The sequence below is a fragment of the Phyllostomus discolor genome, chromosome 6, assembly GCF_004126475.2.
Source record: "Phyllostomus discolor isolate MPI-MPIP mPhyDis1 chromosome 6, mPhyDis1.pri.v3, whole genome shotgun sequence".
Classification (NCBI taxonomy): Eukaryota; Metazoa; Chordata; class Mammalia; order Chiroptera; family Phyllostomidae; genus Phyllostomus; species Phyllostomus discolor.
Genome location: NC_040908.2, coordinates 122,928,157 through 122,946,910, shown reverse-complemented (window position 1 = coordinate 122,946,910; position 18,754 = coordinate 122,928,157). Strand labels below are relative to the sequence as shown.

Below are 18,754 nucleotides of genomic sequence, written 5' to 3'. Positions count from 1 at the left end.
GCATGAGAACTATCCTCTTAACACATTTTAAAGCTCACTAATAGATAATTATTAATTATCTATTAATATAATTATCTATTAGATAATTATTATACTATGTTGTATAGAAAATCTCTAGAACTTTTTTATCTTGCATACCTGAAACTTTGTATCCATTTCAGGACCAATTCTCCATTTCTCCCTCATCCCAGTCCTTAGCAACCACTATTCCATTCTCTGTACCTATGAGTTTGACTATTTTAGATACCTCATGTAAGTGGAATCATGTAGTATTTGTCCTTCTGTGATTGTCCTGTTTCACTTAGAATAATGCCCTCTAGGTTCATCCATGTTCTCACAAATAAGAACCAGTGAGCACATACTTGGCACTAACTCTAAACATCTTCACCAGGCCCCCAATGCTGGTGGGCATGAGTAAAAGAAGACTTTGCTTATTATTATTTTTTCCATCCATAGATAGAAAAACACTTGACTCCTCCAAACTTAAACATAATGTTCAGGAAAGCTAAATACCATGATGGAGTCATGAGATGGAAGTTAGGTATATTAGCAGAAATGTGAATGTAATTGGAACCTTAGGTGATCACACATTCTAGATCTCCCAGTAGTGGGGAAAGTTATCGGAATGGCCAAAGCAAAACCAGGAGTCACTTTTGCAACTGATGTGTAGTTGTCTTTCTTTTGCACTTGACTACTGTTGGGAACCACCCTGCCTAGTTTCAGAAGCTATAACCCTCCATGGCTAAGGCTGAGTAAAGAGACCTTGGGATCATAAGCCACTAAGGAAACAAAGCTTATCTTCCTAGTAGGGGAGTCATCTCTGCCCCCTTTTACTTCACCCTGCTTGGTCCTGGGCAGATGATTGGTTGGCTAATGACAGCTAAGATTCCTCAAAGGAGGGACAACCTAAGATAGGCATGGTCATGAAGGGGCCCTCAGGGAAGGACTTGGAGGGCTATAGAAAAAGGGGGTGATGGACCCTCACCCCTCAACTTTGACATAGCCTGAGTCCTCATTCTGTCTGCAAGAAGTCTCCTAATCTCCTGCCTGACTTACTTCTCCTGCCTGACTTAAGCCTGAAACAATGCTGGATGGCAGTCCAGCCCTGTGCAGGAATGGGCAGTTCCTCAGCAGTCAAGCCTAAGAAAGAATGCATAAAATCCTGTGAAACCTGCTTTGCTAAGAAGGTCCTCAATTTTCTGATAAGGGTCCAAGCTTGAAGTGAGTTTGTTTCCCAAAGTTTTATAGCTCTTTAGCTAACTGACCCTGACTCAGAATAAGCCCTCCCTCATAGTTCTTTGAATGTTATCTATTGTTTGACCCTCCCTGCCTGACAATGATGAATGAAGACCTTCCTTATGGTAATCTTCCCAGAAAAGCAATAAAAGCCTGTCCAGGCAAGGGTCGGGCGCTTTCTCTCTCAGAGAGTGGTCATGCCATCCCTTTTTCTCCACGGGACTTTCGTAGTCTGTGTGAATTTGTTTGTCTCATCTACAACATACAGACCCCGCTGGATGGAGTCCACATCAGACTACCTCCATTTATACCTTGTCCAGTGATAGTTTGTTGTATACCTGAAACCTAGTAACCTCAACATTTTCCCACCTGTTTAGTTTAATGAGTTATGGAGTTTGTAATCAGACTTGTACTGAACGCAGCTCTATCTACCCTTTGTCATCCCTCCAGAAAGGGAACGCTGAGAGGAAACTGCTTTCTTGATCTATACACTCTCAGTGCTGGGCATAGAGGTACAGAAAATGTTTGCTAGTTGGAAATGTTAAATGCACAACCATTCAGATCCCAGGAGAAGGGCCATTCAGTTTTTTCACAGTTAAATAAAATGAAGGCCAGGAAAAGACTAGAAGCTTTAGAGTTTTTTTAAAGGCTTAATTTATTATTTTTACCTCTTATAAGCATGCTCTTCAGCAAATCTTTTATCACTTCTGGGAACATCAATTTCATCTGAAATGTAGGGAGAGTAATTCCTGCCTTTGTGGTATGGTTGAGAATAACATTAGTAATTTTCAACCTATAGCAGCTGAGGAACTAAGTGCTTTACATATATTATCCATTTTCTACCTGGAGGGTGAAGCCAATGTTCTTATAAATACCAGACCTCAAAACTTTATCTTACTGTGTGTTCCATTCAAAAAAGCACACTACGATCAGGGACCCTACAGATGGCCTCAGGGGTTAAGGAGAGTTTCTGTGGAAAGAGGAAGGTGTTTCTTTCCATGGGTCCCTCACAAGCCTCAGGCCACTCAATGGGAGTAGACCTGCAGAGAAAATGCAACAAGGGTGGTGCTGAGAGATGGTCATTTTGTCTCATTTCCTTCATTGAGCCGATACTTTTTTCCAGGCCACATTCTATTTCATGAGTGGTATTCCCCATACCAGACAGGCACACAAGTCAGTCTTTTTTTTAGAACACTCCATGCTTCATTAGTACAAACAGTTTTGGCAGCATCTCAACTGTTAAACGTTTAAATGAGAAAATGTGTTGTGTTTTTTTTGGAGCTAAGGCAATTTTAATGAAATAGCCCAAGATTTTTAGGATTTATACTAAATCACACACAGAAAACAGAGTAGAAAGTATTATATAACACCACAATATATTATAAACTCTAATCAAAACACTTGACCTAGGCAATTTAAACTATGGATGCAATATATAAAGCAAGACTACCCTGTCCTATTTTCTTGTGTGTAAAATGTGAACATACTATGTACCTCATAAGATTTCAGCATATTCATAAGAATTATGTGACTTGTAATTGCTGAGTAAACAATAATTGCTATTTCTGTTACTGATACTGTTATTTGTACCTTTTACAGATCAAATATCCTATAGTCATTAAACAAACATTTTTTTACTCTTAGAATTTAGAGTTGGACATTCTTTCTTATCATTCCTTTTGAATTACTAAAGCTGAAGATCATTGGGCCTAATATCTCAGACTTCTTGAAGTTACCATTTGGGAGGCTGCCCACCATATTTAAGCACATTCTCCACGTGCTTATTTGAGAGAGAAGGAAGTAGTAGTCATCTAATCTTAGTTTCTGTCTTCAGGACTTGGAGGAGACGCTCTCGGATCTGCTTGGTGCGGACAGCATAGACGATGGGATTGAGGATTGGAGGAATGAGGAGGTAGAAGTTGGCCAACAGAGTATGGATTGGAGGAGGCACCTGGTGCCCAAATCGGTGAATGAGGGAGGAAACGGCAATGGGAACATAAAAGATCAGAATTGCACAGATGTGAGAACCACAGGTCCCCAGGGTTTTAAGTCTGGCCTCAGGGGTGGCCAGCCCCATTACAGCCCTAAAAATCATCACATAGGAAGCAGCAATGGCCATTGAGTCCAGGATCAGCACCAGAAAGCCAATGCTCAGCCCATAGACATTATTCACCCTGCTGTCACCACATGCCAAGGTGACAACAGCCATGTGCTCACAGTAGGAGTGCAAAATGACACGGGCTTTGTAAAGGGGAAGCCGCAAGCGGATCATCAGAGGCAGAGGTCCAATATAGAGTATACCCCGGAGGAGGGCAGCCAGCCCCAAACGTCCCACCATGGTAGGACTGAGCACTGTGGTATGATGCAGTGGGTTGCAGATGGCTACATAGCGGTCAAAAGCCATGGCAAGGAAGATGCCTGACTCAACTGTGGCAAAGCAGTGGATGAGAAACATTTGGGATAAGCAGGCATCCAGGCCAATGTCACCAGCACCAAACCAGAAGATCCCCAGCAGTTTGGGCATGGTAGAAGTAGACAGAACCAGGTCAATAACAGCCAACATGCTCAGGAAGAAGTACATGGGCTGGTGAAGACTACGTTCCACCCTTATCACAGCCAGGATGGTGACATTCCCCACCACAGCCACAAGGTACATAGAGCCAAAGGGGATGGAGAGCCAGATGTGCAGGGACTCCAGCCCTGGGATGCCAGTGAGCTGGAAGGAGCTGGGTACTGAGCAGACATTACGAAAAGTGAGCATAGCCATTCATAAATGAACTTATTCACTTGTACTCGAAGATGCAGTAGAACTTTTTTCCTAAAAATAAAAGAGTATTCTTATATCCTATAGTCAAGAATAGGATTATCAATAAGATGCTATGAACTTCTTTTTCTAAAGAAATTACAAAATGTCACAGTGTATCATGTTATTATTGTTATAATACCCACAAATTTACCAAATACAAGCCAAAATACATATTTGAATGAAATATCTGAGCATTTTTTTTCAATATGGCTCTCAAGGAGTAAGTTCTTACATCTATGAATGAAATGACCTAAGGCAGGCAGGTACCTATTAAGTCATTTAACTCTTTAGAAGAACTATGAGGTGTCTATCAGGATCATACTTGAAGGTTTCCAAGTGAGGACCGCTTAAACGAAGAGACACATTGATGCTGAGAAATACAAATGGCAGTTAATGTTTATTTAGCACTTCAGGGTCTAAAAGATACCAGAATGTGTTAACTATGCATATTACAGAAATGTCAAGGAAGAGAAGAAGGCTTGTCTTCCACATTTTGAGCCTAGTTGAATTGATTATAATAGAGTAGTCAATAGTTTGTGTGTGCTTTAGAATTTTCCAGATCTGGTTTCAGATCCTGGCAATAGGAGCTTAGGCAAGTTACTGTGTCTCATTAGTTAAATACAACTGACTTCATTTCACAACAAACTTAAACTGCTGTGACCTAGAGAAGTCAAGAATAAATAGGATGCATTCTTATTTAATCTGACACAGTAACACCAAGCATTAGCTCTCTTTAGAGCTAATATGTAAAAACAAAAATACACTCAATAAACTTCAAAGAACTCTCGAATGTCTGTCTCTGCAGGGAGGCATGATGCCGGAGGATGACAATTATGTAAGCCTGTTTCTGTGGTGACTTTATCCCACGGAATTCCCCTCCATAAGCTGTGATTCCTCCATCTCAAGGTTCTTATAGATCACTGCAAATGGAAATAAGAGTGAGTGTTGGCAGTAGCCATAAAATGGACTACGACTCACCCGTAAGAAAAGGTAAAATACTGCCATTTGCAACAACAGGGATGGAATTTGAGAATATCATGCTAAGTGAAATAAGTCAGACAGAAAAAGTTAACAACCGTATGACTTCAGTCCTATGTGGGATATAAAACTAAATGCAACAAATGAACAAACAAGAAAAACAAACAAATTCATAGGCACAGACAACAGCATGGTGGATACCAGATGAAAGAGGGCAGGGGTACTAAAAGGTAAAGCAAGTCAAACATACAGTGATGGAAGATGGTTTGACTTTGGGTGGTGGGCACATGATGCAGTGTACAGATCATGTACCACAGAAATGTATACCTGAAACTTATAAAGTCTTATTAACCAAAGTCACCTCCATAAATTTAATTTTTAAAAAAGAAAAAAAAAGTTGAAAAATATATTTTTTTAAAGATTGAGTCATCAGGCAAATCAGTGCCCAGGAGCCAGCCTGTGACTGAAGTGACCGGGTGAGGTGAGGCAAGGGACTTCCCTCTTGGTATCCTTACCCCATGTGCTGGTTATTCTCCATTCGTCCCTCCAGATCCCTGTCCTGTGTCCCCAGAAGCTATGTTTACAGGCTCCATTACCCATCTTTTCTTCTCCTCTGGCTTCTAGATCAGCTCAGTCAATGTGAGGCACCAGTAGGAGATCGTGGATGAGACCAGAGATCAGAGATTTATTCCCCAGTTCACTTCCTGCCAGACACAAGTGATAAAGCTGTGCGTTTTCTACCAAAGGCCACAGCTCCTGAAAAGTGTTTTGGCAACTACATCTTCCCTTACCTGAGCAGGCTTGAGTTAGGTGGGGTATCCACTGTTGTCATTGGTGGTGTTCCACCATCCTTTTTCAGTTTCCTTAATTCTGCCCAGGCCTCTGCAGACATCCCTCCAACCGCCCCCCTTGACCATGCCACTTGTTCTCTGGTGGATATACCAGACCAGATCCCAACAGCATACAATCTTCAGTCAGTATTGTCTCTTGAAAAGCTGTCTTCTGCTTTAGCAGGACACGTAATATGAAAGCTGACAACTTTACAACAAGTTCTAAAAGCAAATGTACAATTTCATGGTGGTCACAGCTAAGTGATCCTTACCAAGTTTTCTATATTTACAATAAAAGAGAACTTGCCTACTTCACCTACCTATAATAAACTGGCTTTTATAACTTGATATTATACTAAGCAAAGATATAATCATGTGAAGAATGTTGTTTTACTCCAAGAGTTCTTGAGATGGAAAAATCAGTAGGACTTGCCAAGTGAATTTGTCTTCTGTTCCCATGCTTGTCCCCCTTATACATGTTACTCTCCTTCTGTTAGTGAGGAAGCTGTTTTAACAGTCTGTCTTCCCTTCTGATGCCATTTGAGTCCTGTCACCCTGGGGCAGTGGTTCCCTTCTAGGTTTGAACATGAAAGTTATGTTGTAGAAGGATCTCTCAGCCCAAATTAAGGGGATAAATGTACACTTAGTGAATTATGGGCATGTGATTTCTCTTGACAGCAAGCAGTCTTCAGGCCTCTGCTACATCACAGACCTTATTAGATCCAAATCAAATGTCCTCAATTTTCTGAACTGGCCTTAAGCCCTAGAAAAATTGGATTTTATTTTTATTCCTTATCTCTCACCTTCCTTCCCCATACTTGACAATATGTACGGCTATCTTTCTGGTGGATATATCCTCTCCATTTCATCTCTTCCTCTTCCTATCCACGTCATGAAACCGAAAAGGGCACCCACAACTGGAGAGATGCACTTCAGCTGCTAGATGGGAGTAGCTGAGTGTTGGTGGCCCCCATTCTTTCTATAAGGCCCTAATGCTCCCTAATTTATGTCTCCCTAATCAGCAGCAGCCCTCACACTTTAAACACAATAGGAAGAGGTTACTGCACCTCCTGTTCAGGGGTGAGGGTATAAGGAATCATGGAAGGCCAATCTCCCACCTGAGCTCTACCCAGAAACATTTGCCAACATCAGCCACAGCTTTTACCATTCCTCATCCTGCCCACTGTTTCCCAAAAACGCTGAATTTTGTCCATGTCCAACTGCATTATGTCCTTTTGCCTCTGAGAATTAACCGTGTCCTGATGTTGGAATACTCTCATCTCCTTCACCTGGCTAATTCCTTACATAGGCACCTTGCCCCAGCTTAGATGTTACCTTAAGATAGCTTGCTCCAACTCTTAGTTTGTGCTTTACACATGTCTTTGTACAGCACACATAGTGCTCCAAATTGTCTGCTTACAGGCTCGTTTCTCAAAACAAAATATTAAGTTCCATAAGAAGTATGCCTATCTTCCTCTCTAGTGTAATGCATGTGCTAGCACAGTGCCTACTTATTTTGAATGAGAATAAAATATTGTGTTTATTTAAAGCACCTGGAGGAGAGCAAAGGGGAAAAATTGGGACAACTATAATTGAATAACAATTTAAAAATCTTTAAAAAATAAAACAAAGTAAAATAAAAATGCCTACTATTAAAATACTATAGAAACTAAACTAAACTCAAATAAAATAAAGCACCTGGAGATGTTTTTGGAGGGACTTGTGTTGGTGTTAGTGGACTAGAGGCTTCTTCAGCCTCCTCTGTGTGGTTCTGTGGACACCACCCTTTTGAAGTCCCCTTTTGAGAGAATTTCTTTACTTTGAGTCTTATCTTGGAGACCTATGCAAGAGCACCATCTAAAGTGGGATACCTAAGTATCCTTAGTCTGTTCATCCCTACAGACTGGGAACTCGTCCTAATGGTCCCTGTTTCTTTCCTAAATTCCCCTTTATAAGATGCTCTTACCTGGGCTGGGTAGTGTCTGAGAGCAAGAGCCTGGGGCTCTGCAAATGCCTCTGAGGCCCGGCACTTATAAACATTCTATTCAGAGCTTGTGGGAATTCCACCTGGACTAACAACCTTTTCACTTCCCTCAGTGGAGAGGGAAATAGCAAGCTTTGTCTCAGAAGGATGAACACAGAATCTAAATTTAGGCACAGAGCTATCCCTGCCATGTCAGAGTTGGTCCAGAGAGGTCTAAGGAGAAAGACATACCTTCCCACAGAGTCTGTGTCCCTTGGGTCCAAGTCCTGCTCTTGCTCACTGTCTGGCCTCCCTGGAGTCTGAAACTATTCTAAGGACACCAAGTAGAAATCAGAAGAGCTTTTCTAGAGGAGGGATAAAGACTATTCTTGAGACTAGAGCTCAGCCTGGCAGTAAATCTCTAATGAAGCCTGATATCCTTATAGGACTTGAAGGTGATGGTAGAGTCTTGAACTAACTTTAAGACAAGCCAATGGTCATTCCCTAAAAACTAGATACTGCAGACTTTTTCACCACTTTGATTTACATTGTGAGGGAAGGGCCTCAAGGACTGGGTGGAACAGGGTAGCAACTCCCTTACATCTTAACCTAACCTTCCCAACCTAACATTCCATTCTACGGAAAGCAGAGAGGCCAAACTGAAAAAGCAGTTTCTCTTGGGATGCTCATGGGTTGGTGGAGCATCATGCTTCGGGCCATGTGTCAAAACATGGCCTTTGAAGTGCCAAAGACTTGAGTTTGCAAGCCAGATCAGTTACATACCCACTGTATAACCATGAAGAAGTTAGTTTATCTTGAGTTCTTCAAGCATAAATGGGAATAATACCTATCTCTGGATAGTTCTTGCAATTGAGGTTTTGTCCATTGAGATACAGTATATAAAGGAGCTAGTAAGAAAACAAACATATTAGGTGTTTAATAAACAGCGTTGTTGTTATTACCATGACTGCTGTTGTTCTAGTGTCTTTGGGAGGGCTTAGCTCTCATGACCCTGGAAGAGATATCCTAAGTGTCTCCTTCAGACAAGGAGCAAGGGCTAATGCAGTAGAATCAATACAGAAAGGGTCTCATTTTTACCCCTACAGCCCTTACAGAGGATCTTATTTGTCTGATGAAGCTGGGAACTTCTTGCTTCAGGAGAAGCTGGGCACATCTAGAAATTTTCTACCTGCTCCTCAGCCTTAAACTTTACAGTCTATGTAAAACTGCTTATAGCTGCTGCAATATGAGGGGGGACCCAAAAAAACAGAATTTATTTTTTAAAATTGTGTATTTATTCTTACATGCTTAAACTTCAGTCACTTTCAAAGTTCTCTCCATTTGATGCAATACACCTGTGGAGACTTTTTTCCCACTGCTCAAAACTGTTTTTTAACTAATCAATTTTGATACCTTTTGGCCATTCTGCCATTTATTTTGGTTTGTTTGTTTGTTTCACCTCTTCCATATCAGCAAAGTGTTTCCCTTTGAGTATATTTTTCATCCAGAGAAACAAAAAAAAAAGTTGTCTGGGTGAGATCGGGTAAATAGAGTGAGACAAGAGGGTCATGCCATTTTTGGTCGAAAACTGCTGAACACTCAGCATAGTGTGGGCAGGTGCACTCGCAAATTACCCATCATGAAATGGACAGATGCATTGAAAGAGTCTTTAAAAAAATTTACTGAAGCCAAATGCAGCTTCTCACAGCAACGCCAGCTGGTACATTGATACAGATGGGCTCCTAGAACACTCGCCTAGTGGGGGAAGCCTGTACTACCAGGGCCCAACCTCCAGAAGATAACTCTGGCTTTGGGGGTCCCCCTTATATATACATGGTCATTTCTTGCTTTTATGCCTGTGCACATGTTACACTCTCAGCCAAGTGAAGGAGGAATGCCATTCCATACAGACCCATGTCTAGCTTTTGAAACTTGGTTCAGTAATCCCCTCCTCCAACTGAACCCTGACTTTAAACTTAGAGTATAACAGGTGAAGTAGGTTTTTTGGTACCTGGATGTGTTGTGTGATGCTAAAAACTGTAAGTATTCAATAAACCAATGCATTTGAATTGAATTATATTGTTAAAGGATCATGTAATATGGCCTCTCCCTTTAATAATTTTATTTGATTGACCAACTCAGGACAACCATGGAATAAGCCAGTCAGAGAAAGACAAATACCATATGATTTCACTTATATGTGGAATCTAAAGACCTAAATAAACAAACAAGCAAAATAGAAACAGACCCATAGATACAGGGAAGAAACTGACAGTTGCTGGTGGAGAAGGGGATTGGGGTGAAAAGGTGAAGGGGAACAAAAAGGTAAAGGGATTAAGCAGTACAAATGGGTAATTGCAGAATAGCCACAGAGCTGTGGTTTGCAGCTTGAGGAACATAGTCAGTAGTGTAAAGATAACTGGGTATGAGGCAGGTGGCGCTTGGGGCAGCAGCGGGCCACTCTGGAGAGTGCGTGGTTTCCTGGCCACTTCGTTGTACATCTCAAACTGGTGTGGAATGGTATTGAATGTAAACTGACTGAAAATTTAAAAAAACAAAAACAAACAAATCAACACCTCCAGAAAAAAAAAAGACAACCTTTTTTAACAGATGGAAAGGTATGCAGGAGATGTGCAGAAGAACATTATATGAACTTTCTCCATAGGATAATATCTCAAATTTATATTAAATAAGTCGTGTATACAGCCTGAAACCAGAGATTAATCAGAAACATGGCCCATGTTCATTCTTACACTTTCCAAAAGAGAGGGTGTCCTGGCCCAAAGACGAGATACCAGTGGCAGATTGGGCAAACTGCATGCCCTTCATCTGATGAATGGATAAAGAAAATGTATTATATATATATATATATATATATATATATATATATATATATAACTGAATATTGTTCAGACATAAAAAAAAATCCTTCCAATTGTGACAACATGGATAGACCTTGAGGGCTTTATGCTAAGTGAAGTCAGAGAGAGAAAGACAAATACTGCATGATTTCACTTATATATGGACTCTAAAATGTTGATGTAGAAACAGAAGAATGGTGATGTCGGGGGTTGGGGTTGGAGGAAATGAGAAGTTTGTCAACAAACTTCCAGTTATAACATGAGTAACTTCTGGGAATGTAATGTACAACAAGGTGACTATAGTTAACAATGTTGCATTTTATACTCAAAAAAATGTTAAGAAGCAGATCTTAAAAGTTCTCACCACACAAAAAGGATAATTATATGAGGTGATAGATGTGTCAACTAATCTTATTGTGATAATCATTTAACAAAACATATGTGTATCAAAGCATCACATTGTATACCTTAAACTTACATAATGTTATATGCTAATTGTATCTCAATAAACCTTGTGGTAGGAGGAGTAACTTTAAAATCAGACTTAACTTCTCTAGCCTACAGCCAAATCTCTATATCCTTCCAATTTTTACCAAAGACTTTAACAATTCTTTTAACTTGAGTCTGCATGAGAGAGAGAGTAACAATCCCCTACAATTACTTGGGAATCTTTATGTGTGTTAACACATTTCCCAGAAATGGTTAGAAAATGAAATCTAGAGCTGAATAGAAAGAGCAATCACTAAAAGCATTTTTGTTAACATTTAGAGGGTGAAAAATCAATTTTGCACTCTCAAAATAGATCCTGAGTAGCAGAGAGGAAAATGATAGGAAAGATGGACAAGGGCCAATAAGGCTAGTGAGGAGGTTAAAACAAGATTTCAAGGCCTGGTAATAAGCACACAGACAGTAGAAAACAATGTGTGAATAATTAATGTCATTGAGGGTTCTCATGAATCAAGATGGAGTGTTATGAATTACTAACAGTGATTATAAAAGTACCTCCTTTTATATATGTGAAAACATTAAATCTTTACCATATTTTCTGAAACCGTTCTCTCTACTTTAAGAATATTAAGTATATGGTAGGAAAAAATGAAAAAATAAAGTATTCAAAATAAATGCATTGGACACAAATGGTGTAAATATTGACATGTTCATGCTGTGTAGAAATCAATAAAATGAAAACAGTGTTTTGTTTTGCTCATGTACATAGCAGATATTTTTTAAATTACTACAGGACAATTTAGCAAATGAACTCAATGCTGGCTTAAACACAACTGGACAACACTTTTGGAAAGCAACTTGACAGTACAATTAATGACATCTGCACAATGGTCTGTAAGTTTCCCTGGAATTCTACCCCAAGGTTGAGCAGAAAAAGGCTACTGACCAATATGTCTGCACCACTTTCTTTAGTAGGAAGACAGACACTAGACTTGCCACTACTTTGGGAAGTATGGGTTAAAGTAACCACAGACACGGACATGCATACTATTGTAACTTGTGATCATGATTATTTTTAAGTAAACACAAGTTGAAGAAACTAGAAACAAAATGAAAAATTACAATATTGATAAAGTTTATATTTAAGTAATTTTATTTGTACAGCCTAGATTTTATATTAACAGTTTTTTAGATAGTATAAACAATGATTAACAAAGAAAATAAAATTTTTATATTGGCTATACCAGTATCTGATGTTTTTCTTCCTGCCTGTCTCTTGTGAATTTTCCCAATGTCCCTCTTCAAGTCTTTGCAAACCTTAGGCCTAGGGAGAGAACAGACACCTGGGGCCAGCCAAGGGCCCCAGCAAGAGAATAGAAATAAAAGTTTATAATCTGGTCCTGGGAGGTGAAGTGGGATAAGGAGTGAAGACTGCTCCCAAGGGGGGGTAACTGAAGATCCAGAGGGAAGGGCACAGGTTTTCTGTACAACTCTTGGGAAATAACTGGCTATTTTCAGCATCTGGATAAAGAGATGAAAGGAAAAAACAGTGGAAATCAGGGCATGGCTCCCTCCCTGACTGTGAACTAAATTCATCCAAGCATCCTGACAAAAGGTGACCACTGTAAGAAACAAAGTCTAAACTCTGTGGACAGCACCCCAGTGGGTAAGTACATTCCAGAGATGGGACCAAAGTCATTGAAAGCACTCTAATTTTCAGAAACTACATTCATCTTTAGTTCATCCAAGGGTTACCTTCTTCACAGTTCTAGTCAAAGGTTGAAGAAATAAGTTGATGATCATTTGGTCTGGGTTATAAACCAAGTAAGAGGAGAAACCCCAAGATTTCCCCAGCACTTTGTTGCCTAGTGCTCTCCATACACAAGAAGAAAGATTGGACTATCCCACCTGATTAGGCTCTTGTCTTCTGCTCCAATCAGGCAAGCTCTTCTGAGAGAACAATTACAGGATAAGCAGATTTCTTCACTTGATTATATCCATGTCTAAAGGTCTGTCTATTCGTACAGCTGGAAAGAAGGATGTGGAGTCACTAAAGTCATGTGGAAATAGCACTGTTCTGTGTTCCATGGAAGATGATGAAGAACAGAGAGGAGGGGTCAATAAGGAAGGGAATACAATGCCTACTTCAGAGGCCAGGCATCCTAACATTTGACCTTCTGTGTGCATACACACACACACACACACACACACACACACTTATAAATAGTTCATTTAAAACATGAAGCATCTCTAATGTAGCTATCACTCCCCTCATTTCACAGACTGGGAAATACGATAGAAAACCTAGGCCAAGAGATTGCACTCCCTAAGTCACACAGCCAGAAACAGTGAAGTTAGTGTTTGATCCTTAGTGGGTATTGCTTTCTAATCCATGTTTATTTCACCATAACAAAACATCTCTCAGGAGCCTCAGACCCACAATCACAAAGTTCTCCCAGGATTTGAAGGCATGTCACTCGTGTCCAGGTAAGAATGCCCTTGTGTGGGCTGACACAGAAAAGATTTTTCTGAAATATTCTAGGAAAGTAACATAACTCAGGGTCCATGACTTCCTTCAAACCACCATTCAAAAAGCCAATTATCAGCTTGGTGGATTTATTTTTATACATACATTCACATTCTTTTTGTCCCAGCTTAAAATAATTGTATTGGTTAAACTGAATCTGGCACAAATACAAGTTGTAAGTCTCAGTTTTCCTTGATCCTATGAACATTGATTTTTTTATGATGAGTAGCCACTACTTTGACCTTCCCTGACACTGAGCAGTTAGGTTCCTTTCTGCTTTAGGATGGTGGTTCATCACAATAGTTTCAGAGAACACTTCAGACATTCTCCCCATTATGAGATAAAATTGTATACTAACTTGTGTCCCCCTTAAATCTTTGTCCAATCTCTACAATGCCTGGCCTTTGAAAGCATCCTTAAAGATGTTCCATGAAACAGAGAAACAGGAAATAATTCCAATTTGCAGAATATAAATTTCTGGTCTACTCCCCATAGTGAACTGTAGAATCCAAGGAAAGGAAGCTATTGCTATGTGCCAAGAGTCTCACACTTATTTTTTGTGCCTTATACTTATCCTTTGCAGATGATATACTTTCCATTTTTTGTAATAAAAGGACTTAGACTTTAAGAAGCTGAGCAACTTGCCCAAACACTGAGTAAGATCTGAAGTGGGAACACTTGTTTGGTAGATGGCAAAGCTGGTGCCCTGAGCTGGTACTAAGGTGCTGCCTCCCTGGACCCCTTTCCCTTTCTCATCTTATCCTGCAGATCCACAGAAACCTCCATTTGATCCCTGAGGAAGTGACTTCATGCATGTTATCACTTACTGACATATTAAAGTACCTAATTCACAGAGTGTAAAGTCAGACTTAATGTAAAAGAACACTTGTGAACTATTTTACATTTTTCTTTTTTTTATTTTACATTTTTCTTTTCAACATTCAGTCAAAGCCTGACCCAGAAGTAAGAAAATGCACAAAAACTTAAAATTGTCTTGGAACATGAATGAGGAATCCATGAAGTTACATAGGAGCATTTCTTATGCTTATTTGCTGTGAAAATTTAATTGCTATTTATATTTTAGACAAGTATGTTTGAAATGTGTATGGGCTTATTTGAGACAATTGAGGAGAACTTAGTGAACTAGACACTTACTCTGGTGTAAGCTAAAAATACCAAAAAAAGGTTTTGTAGAGGAGAGGTGATCTGGATGGGCCTTGGAGAATGGGGGAATTTTCTTGGATAAAAGTCAAGAAGGTGGTGAAACCACTTGGCAAAAAAACATGGCTATTTGAAGACAGGCATCATGGTGACTATAATCATAAGGAGTCTGAGACTTGAATCTGCTGAGAATCTGATGGAAAACATGAGGATGTCAAGCCCAAGACAGGGTAGGAAGCAAATTAGGCCCTCAGATTCTGAACCCCGAGGATGTGAAGAAATAGGAGCTATTTCTGGATCCTTAGTGACAGGTACCTGAAAGACAGAAGAGCAAGAAGTTGGCCAAATGTTGGCCACTGCTTTTGTGCTGACCTCTTTGTCTCTTCAAGGAAGAGAAAACAGTCCACATGACTCACTGATCACAACCTTCTTGGTCTCTGTCACTCCATTCTTTTTCATCACTAGCATCAAATAATGGGGCAAAGCATCCAGTGAAATGTGCTCATAAAAAGATGCACCTCTACTTTTATCTACTCAAATTATGTATAATGACCAGATTCTCAGAAAGTTTAATAGGGTCTGTCCTTATAGTAAAGCTTTCTTAAGGAACTTTTTACCTGTTCATTATTTTTTAACCATGAAATCTAGGCGATCTTAAATAAGAGATCTTTTTCTTTGAGAAATTAGGTCCGGTGCCAGATATTGTTGGGGAAGTCAATTAGATTTGACAATATGAGCAAACCAGTGTTAAACCTTTAGAGAAAAAGGAATTGTATTTGACTAATGTAAGCGGACAATTAACTAAGGAAAATGTTTTTGATTGGGTTTTAATAACTTGTAAGATTATTTTTAAAGCTCTTAGCCATTTTTAAAAGAAAGAATATACATACAAAAGGTAAAAAATGATAGAAGGGTGTGTGTTTTACATTATAATGAGTTTATAGATGACACACATATATTTTAATGAACTTATATTTTGCCTCTTGTTGTTCCCTCACTTACTGAGATATATAAACACTTTATCTTATAAATATATAGCTCTAAAAATAATATAAACATAATTCTAATTCATTGAATGGATGTACTAGAATTTAAACAATGCTTTATTTTTGAACATATATTTCTTCCAACTTTTCATTATAATAAAAATCAGTAATTACAAATAGCTAATCATTGTTATTGATGTTATAGTGTTACTATATATACAGTGATAAGAGGAGTATATGCAGGCACTGGGCTAAACACATTACATGGACTTACATTTAATCCTTGCTCATAGAACTTCTCTGTATTTTTTCATTTCCTTTAGAAAATATTTCCCAAAGCAAAATTACTGTGTCAAAGGGAATGAACAATTTTTGGAACTTCTATAGTGGAGTAGGACAATTTAGCAGTAGACATTATGAGCATGCTTGTTTCTACATTTACCAGTGGGTGTTTTCATGCTTAGTCTCTTTTATAAGATATGTAAAGTGTCAATTTTCAAGAAGAAATTTATAATTCTTCTTTATTATAGGTCCCACCAGTTTCCCAGGATGGAAATAAGAACTAGTAGTCTACAGTTTCCAGAAGCAAGCTCTCTCGAAGTAAAAATCTAAAAATTAGAGCTCCTATCTCTTGGATATTTCACACCCTCAGATATGTTCCTGTCTAATAATGCCTGCTTGGTGCCCACTTCTTTCTGGCTCACTGGCATCCCAGGACTGGAGTCTCTGCACATCTGGCTCTCCATCCCCTTCAGCTCCATGTACCTGGTGGCTGTGGTAGGGAACATCACCATCCTGGCTGTGATAAAGGTGGAGCGCAGCCTGCATCAACCCATGTACTTCTTCCTGTGCATGTTGGCTGTCATTGACTTGGTCCTGTCCACTTCTACCATGCCCAAACTGCTAGCCATCTTCTGGTTTGGTGCCCACAACATTGACTTAGATGCCTGCTTGACCCAGATGTTTTTCATCCACTGCTTTGCCACAGTAGAGTCAGGTATTTTCCTTGCCATGGCTTTTGACCGCTATGTGGCCATCTGTGACCCACTACATCATACTTCAGTGCTCACCCACACAATGGTGGGTCGTTTAGGCCTGGCTGCTCTCCTTCGGGGTATACTCTACATTGGACCCTTGCCCTTGATAATTCGCTTGAGGCTGTCCCTTTACCGGACCCAAATCATTGCCCACTCCTACTGTGAGCACATGGCTGTGGTCACCTTGGCATGTGGTGACACAACAGTCAATGATTTATATGGAATGGGAATTGGCTTCCTAGTATTGATCCTGGATTCATTAGCCATCACTGCCTCATATGTAATGATTTTCAGGGCTGTAATGGGACTGGCCACCCCTGAAGCTAGACTTAAAACCCTAGGGACATGCAGTTGTCACATTTGTGCCATCCTTGTCTTCTACATCCCCATTGCTGTTTCCTCCCTTACTCACCGCTTTGGCCATCAGGTGCCTCCCCATATCCATATCCTTTTGGCCAACTTTTACCTCCTCATCCCACCCATCCTCAACCCAGTTGTCTATGCTGTCCGTACCAAACAGATTAGAGAGAGGCTTCTCCACATTCTTAAAGCAGAAGCTCAACCCAAGTGACTATTCTGCACTTATGAGACATGCAGATATTTAGTTATGGCAGGAAAGAGCTTTGACTGGGGAAGCCAATGCAATAAAACCCATGCAGCTGGGTCTTACCTGAGTTTTGGAGATAACAGCTTGTGAGCAATGCAGAATATATTTTGTACGACCATGAATTTTCTGAAAATGGAGAGGAGAATATCTTAAATATCATTGTGGAGAGAAATCAGAGCAAAAGTTTTTGTACTATAATACCCCCTTTCCTATTTGACTTAATCACATTAAGCCCAATAGATAGAAGTATGCAGATCACAGAAGTAGGATCATTTCTATTTTGACCTTTTCTGGTAAAGGATTTATAGTTTCTCTTTGGAGAATGTTTTCAACAATTTCTAGAAGGTAAAATTATACTCTAACACTTTCTTGAAGACCATTTACAAATTCTGTTAGTAAAGGCCTAGAAAAATTCAAGTGTGTTGGCAAACTTGTCCAAACTTTTTGACTTTCCCCAGAAAAGGCCTTTTGTTGAGGTTGAAAGCAATATGAATATTAGAAATCTTAATCTAATGGGATCTTACTACCCATAAGAGTTAAAGTCCTCAAGCCAGATCATTTACCCATTTACATAGAGAAATAAAAATGTAATATCCCCCACCTTCTCCTAGTAATAAAGTTAACTGGAAGCAGGGAGGAGGAGACAGAGGACATTTAGGAGATTTCATTCTGGAGGCCCTGAAATGGCATACATGGAGAACAGCAGCCACACTGAAATAATAAAATGACAGTGAGAAGGTAACAGTGGAATTACTGACATGAAAGGGGTTAAGTAGAGAATAAAAGTAATGAGAATATGTAAAGACCCAGTGGCAGATACAAAGTTTGAAATAACTTCAGATCTTTGGTAAATTCTTGTTTAATATTTTTTATTTTGATATGATTTTACCCTTTTTATATTTATTGATCATAGCAATTTCATAATGAAATTATTATTCCAGGCTAGAAACCTACAGAAATTATGGTAATACTCCTAACTGTAGTTATTCAGAATTATGGTACATCCATTTTAGTTCTAAAGTGCTTTTTTTTCTTTTTTCTTTTTAAATTTTTTTATTTTTATTGTTGTTCAAGTACAGTTTTCTGCCTTTTCCACCCACCCCATCCCAACCCCCAGCCCTCCCCACCTCCCTCCTGTTTCCACCCCCCACCCTGTTATTGTCCACGGGTCCTTGTTCCTACAAACCCTTCACCCTTTCCCCCTGAAATTCCCTCCCCTCTCCCCTCTGGTCACTGTCAGCCTATTCTCAATTTCAATCCTAAAGTGTTTTAGACTTTAAAATGCACAGAAAACTGTACTTGAACAACAATTAAA

The 18,754-nt window shown here is 39.5% G+C and overlaps 2 protein-coding genes across 2 annotated transcripts; one reads left to right on the top strand and one right to left on the bottom strand.

Annotated features, from left to right (window-relative positions):
* Window positions 1–1,384: 1,384 nt before the first annotated feature.
* On the bottom strand, window positions 1,385–4,140 carry LOC114500938 (olfactory receptor 52M1). Its single transcript, XM_028517680.2, has one exon. It carries the CDS (start codon window positions 4,001–4,003, stop codon window positions 3,044–3,046), a length of 960 nt encoding a protein of 319 aa, XP_028373481.2. The 5' UTR covers window positions 4,004–4,140; the 3' UTR covers window positions 1,385–3,043.
* A 12,190-nt stretch (window positions 4,141–16,330) lies between these two features.
* On the top strand, window positions 16,331–17,607 carry LOC114500959 (olfactory receptor 52M1-like). Its single transcript, XM_028517694.2, has one exon. It carries the CDS (start codon window positions 16,450–16,452, stop codon window positions 17,401–17,403), a length of 954 nt encoding a protein of 317 aa, XP_028373495.1. The 5' UTR covers window positions 16,331–16,449; the 3' UTR covers window positions 17,404–17,607.
* The last annotated feature ends 1,147 nt before the right edge of the window (window positions 17,608–18,754 follow it).

Bases quoted from the DNA above. Each gene is read 5' to 3' on its own strand.
- LOC114500938 (XM_028517680.2), bottom strand. From the start codon at position 4,003: ATGGCTATGCTCACTTTTCGTAATGTCTGCTCAGTACCCAGCTCCTTC.
- LOC114500959 (XM_028517694.2), top strand. From the start codon at position 16,450: ATGTTCCTGTCTAATAATGCCTGCTTGGTGCCCACTTCTTTCTGGCTC.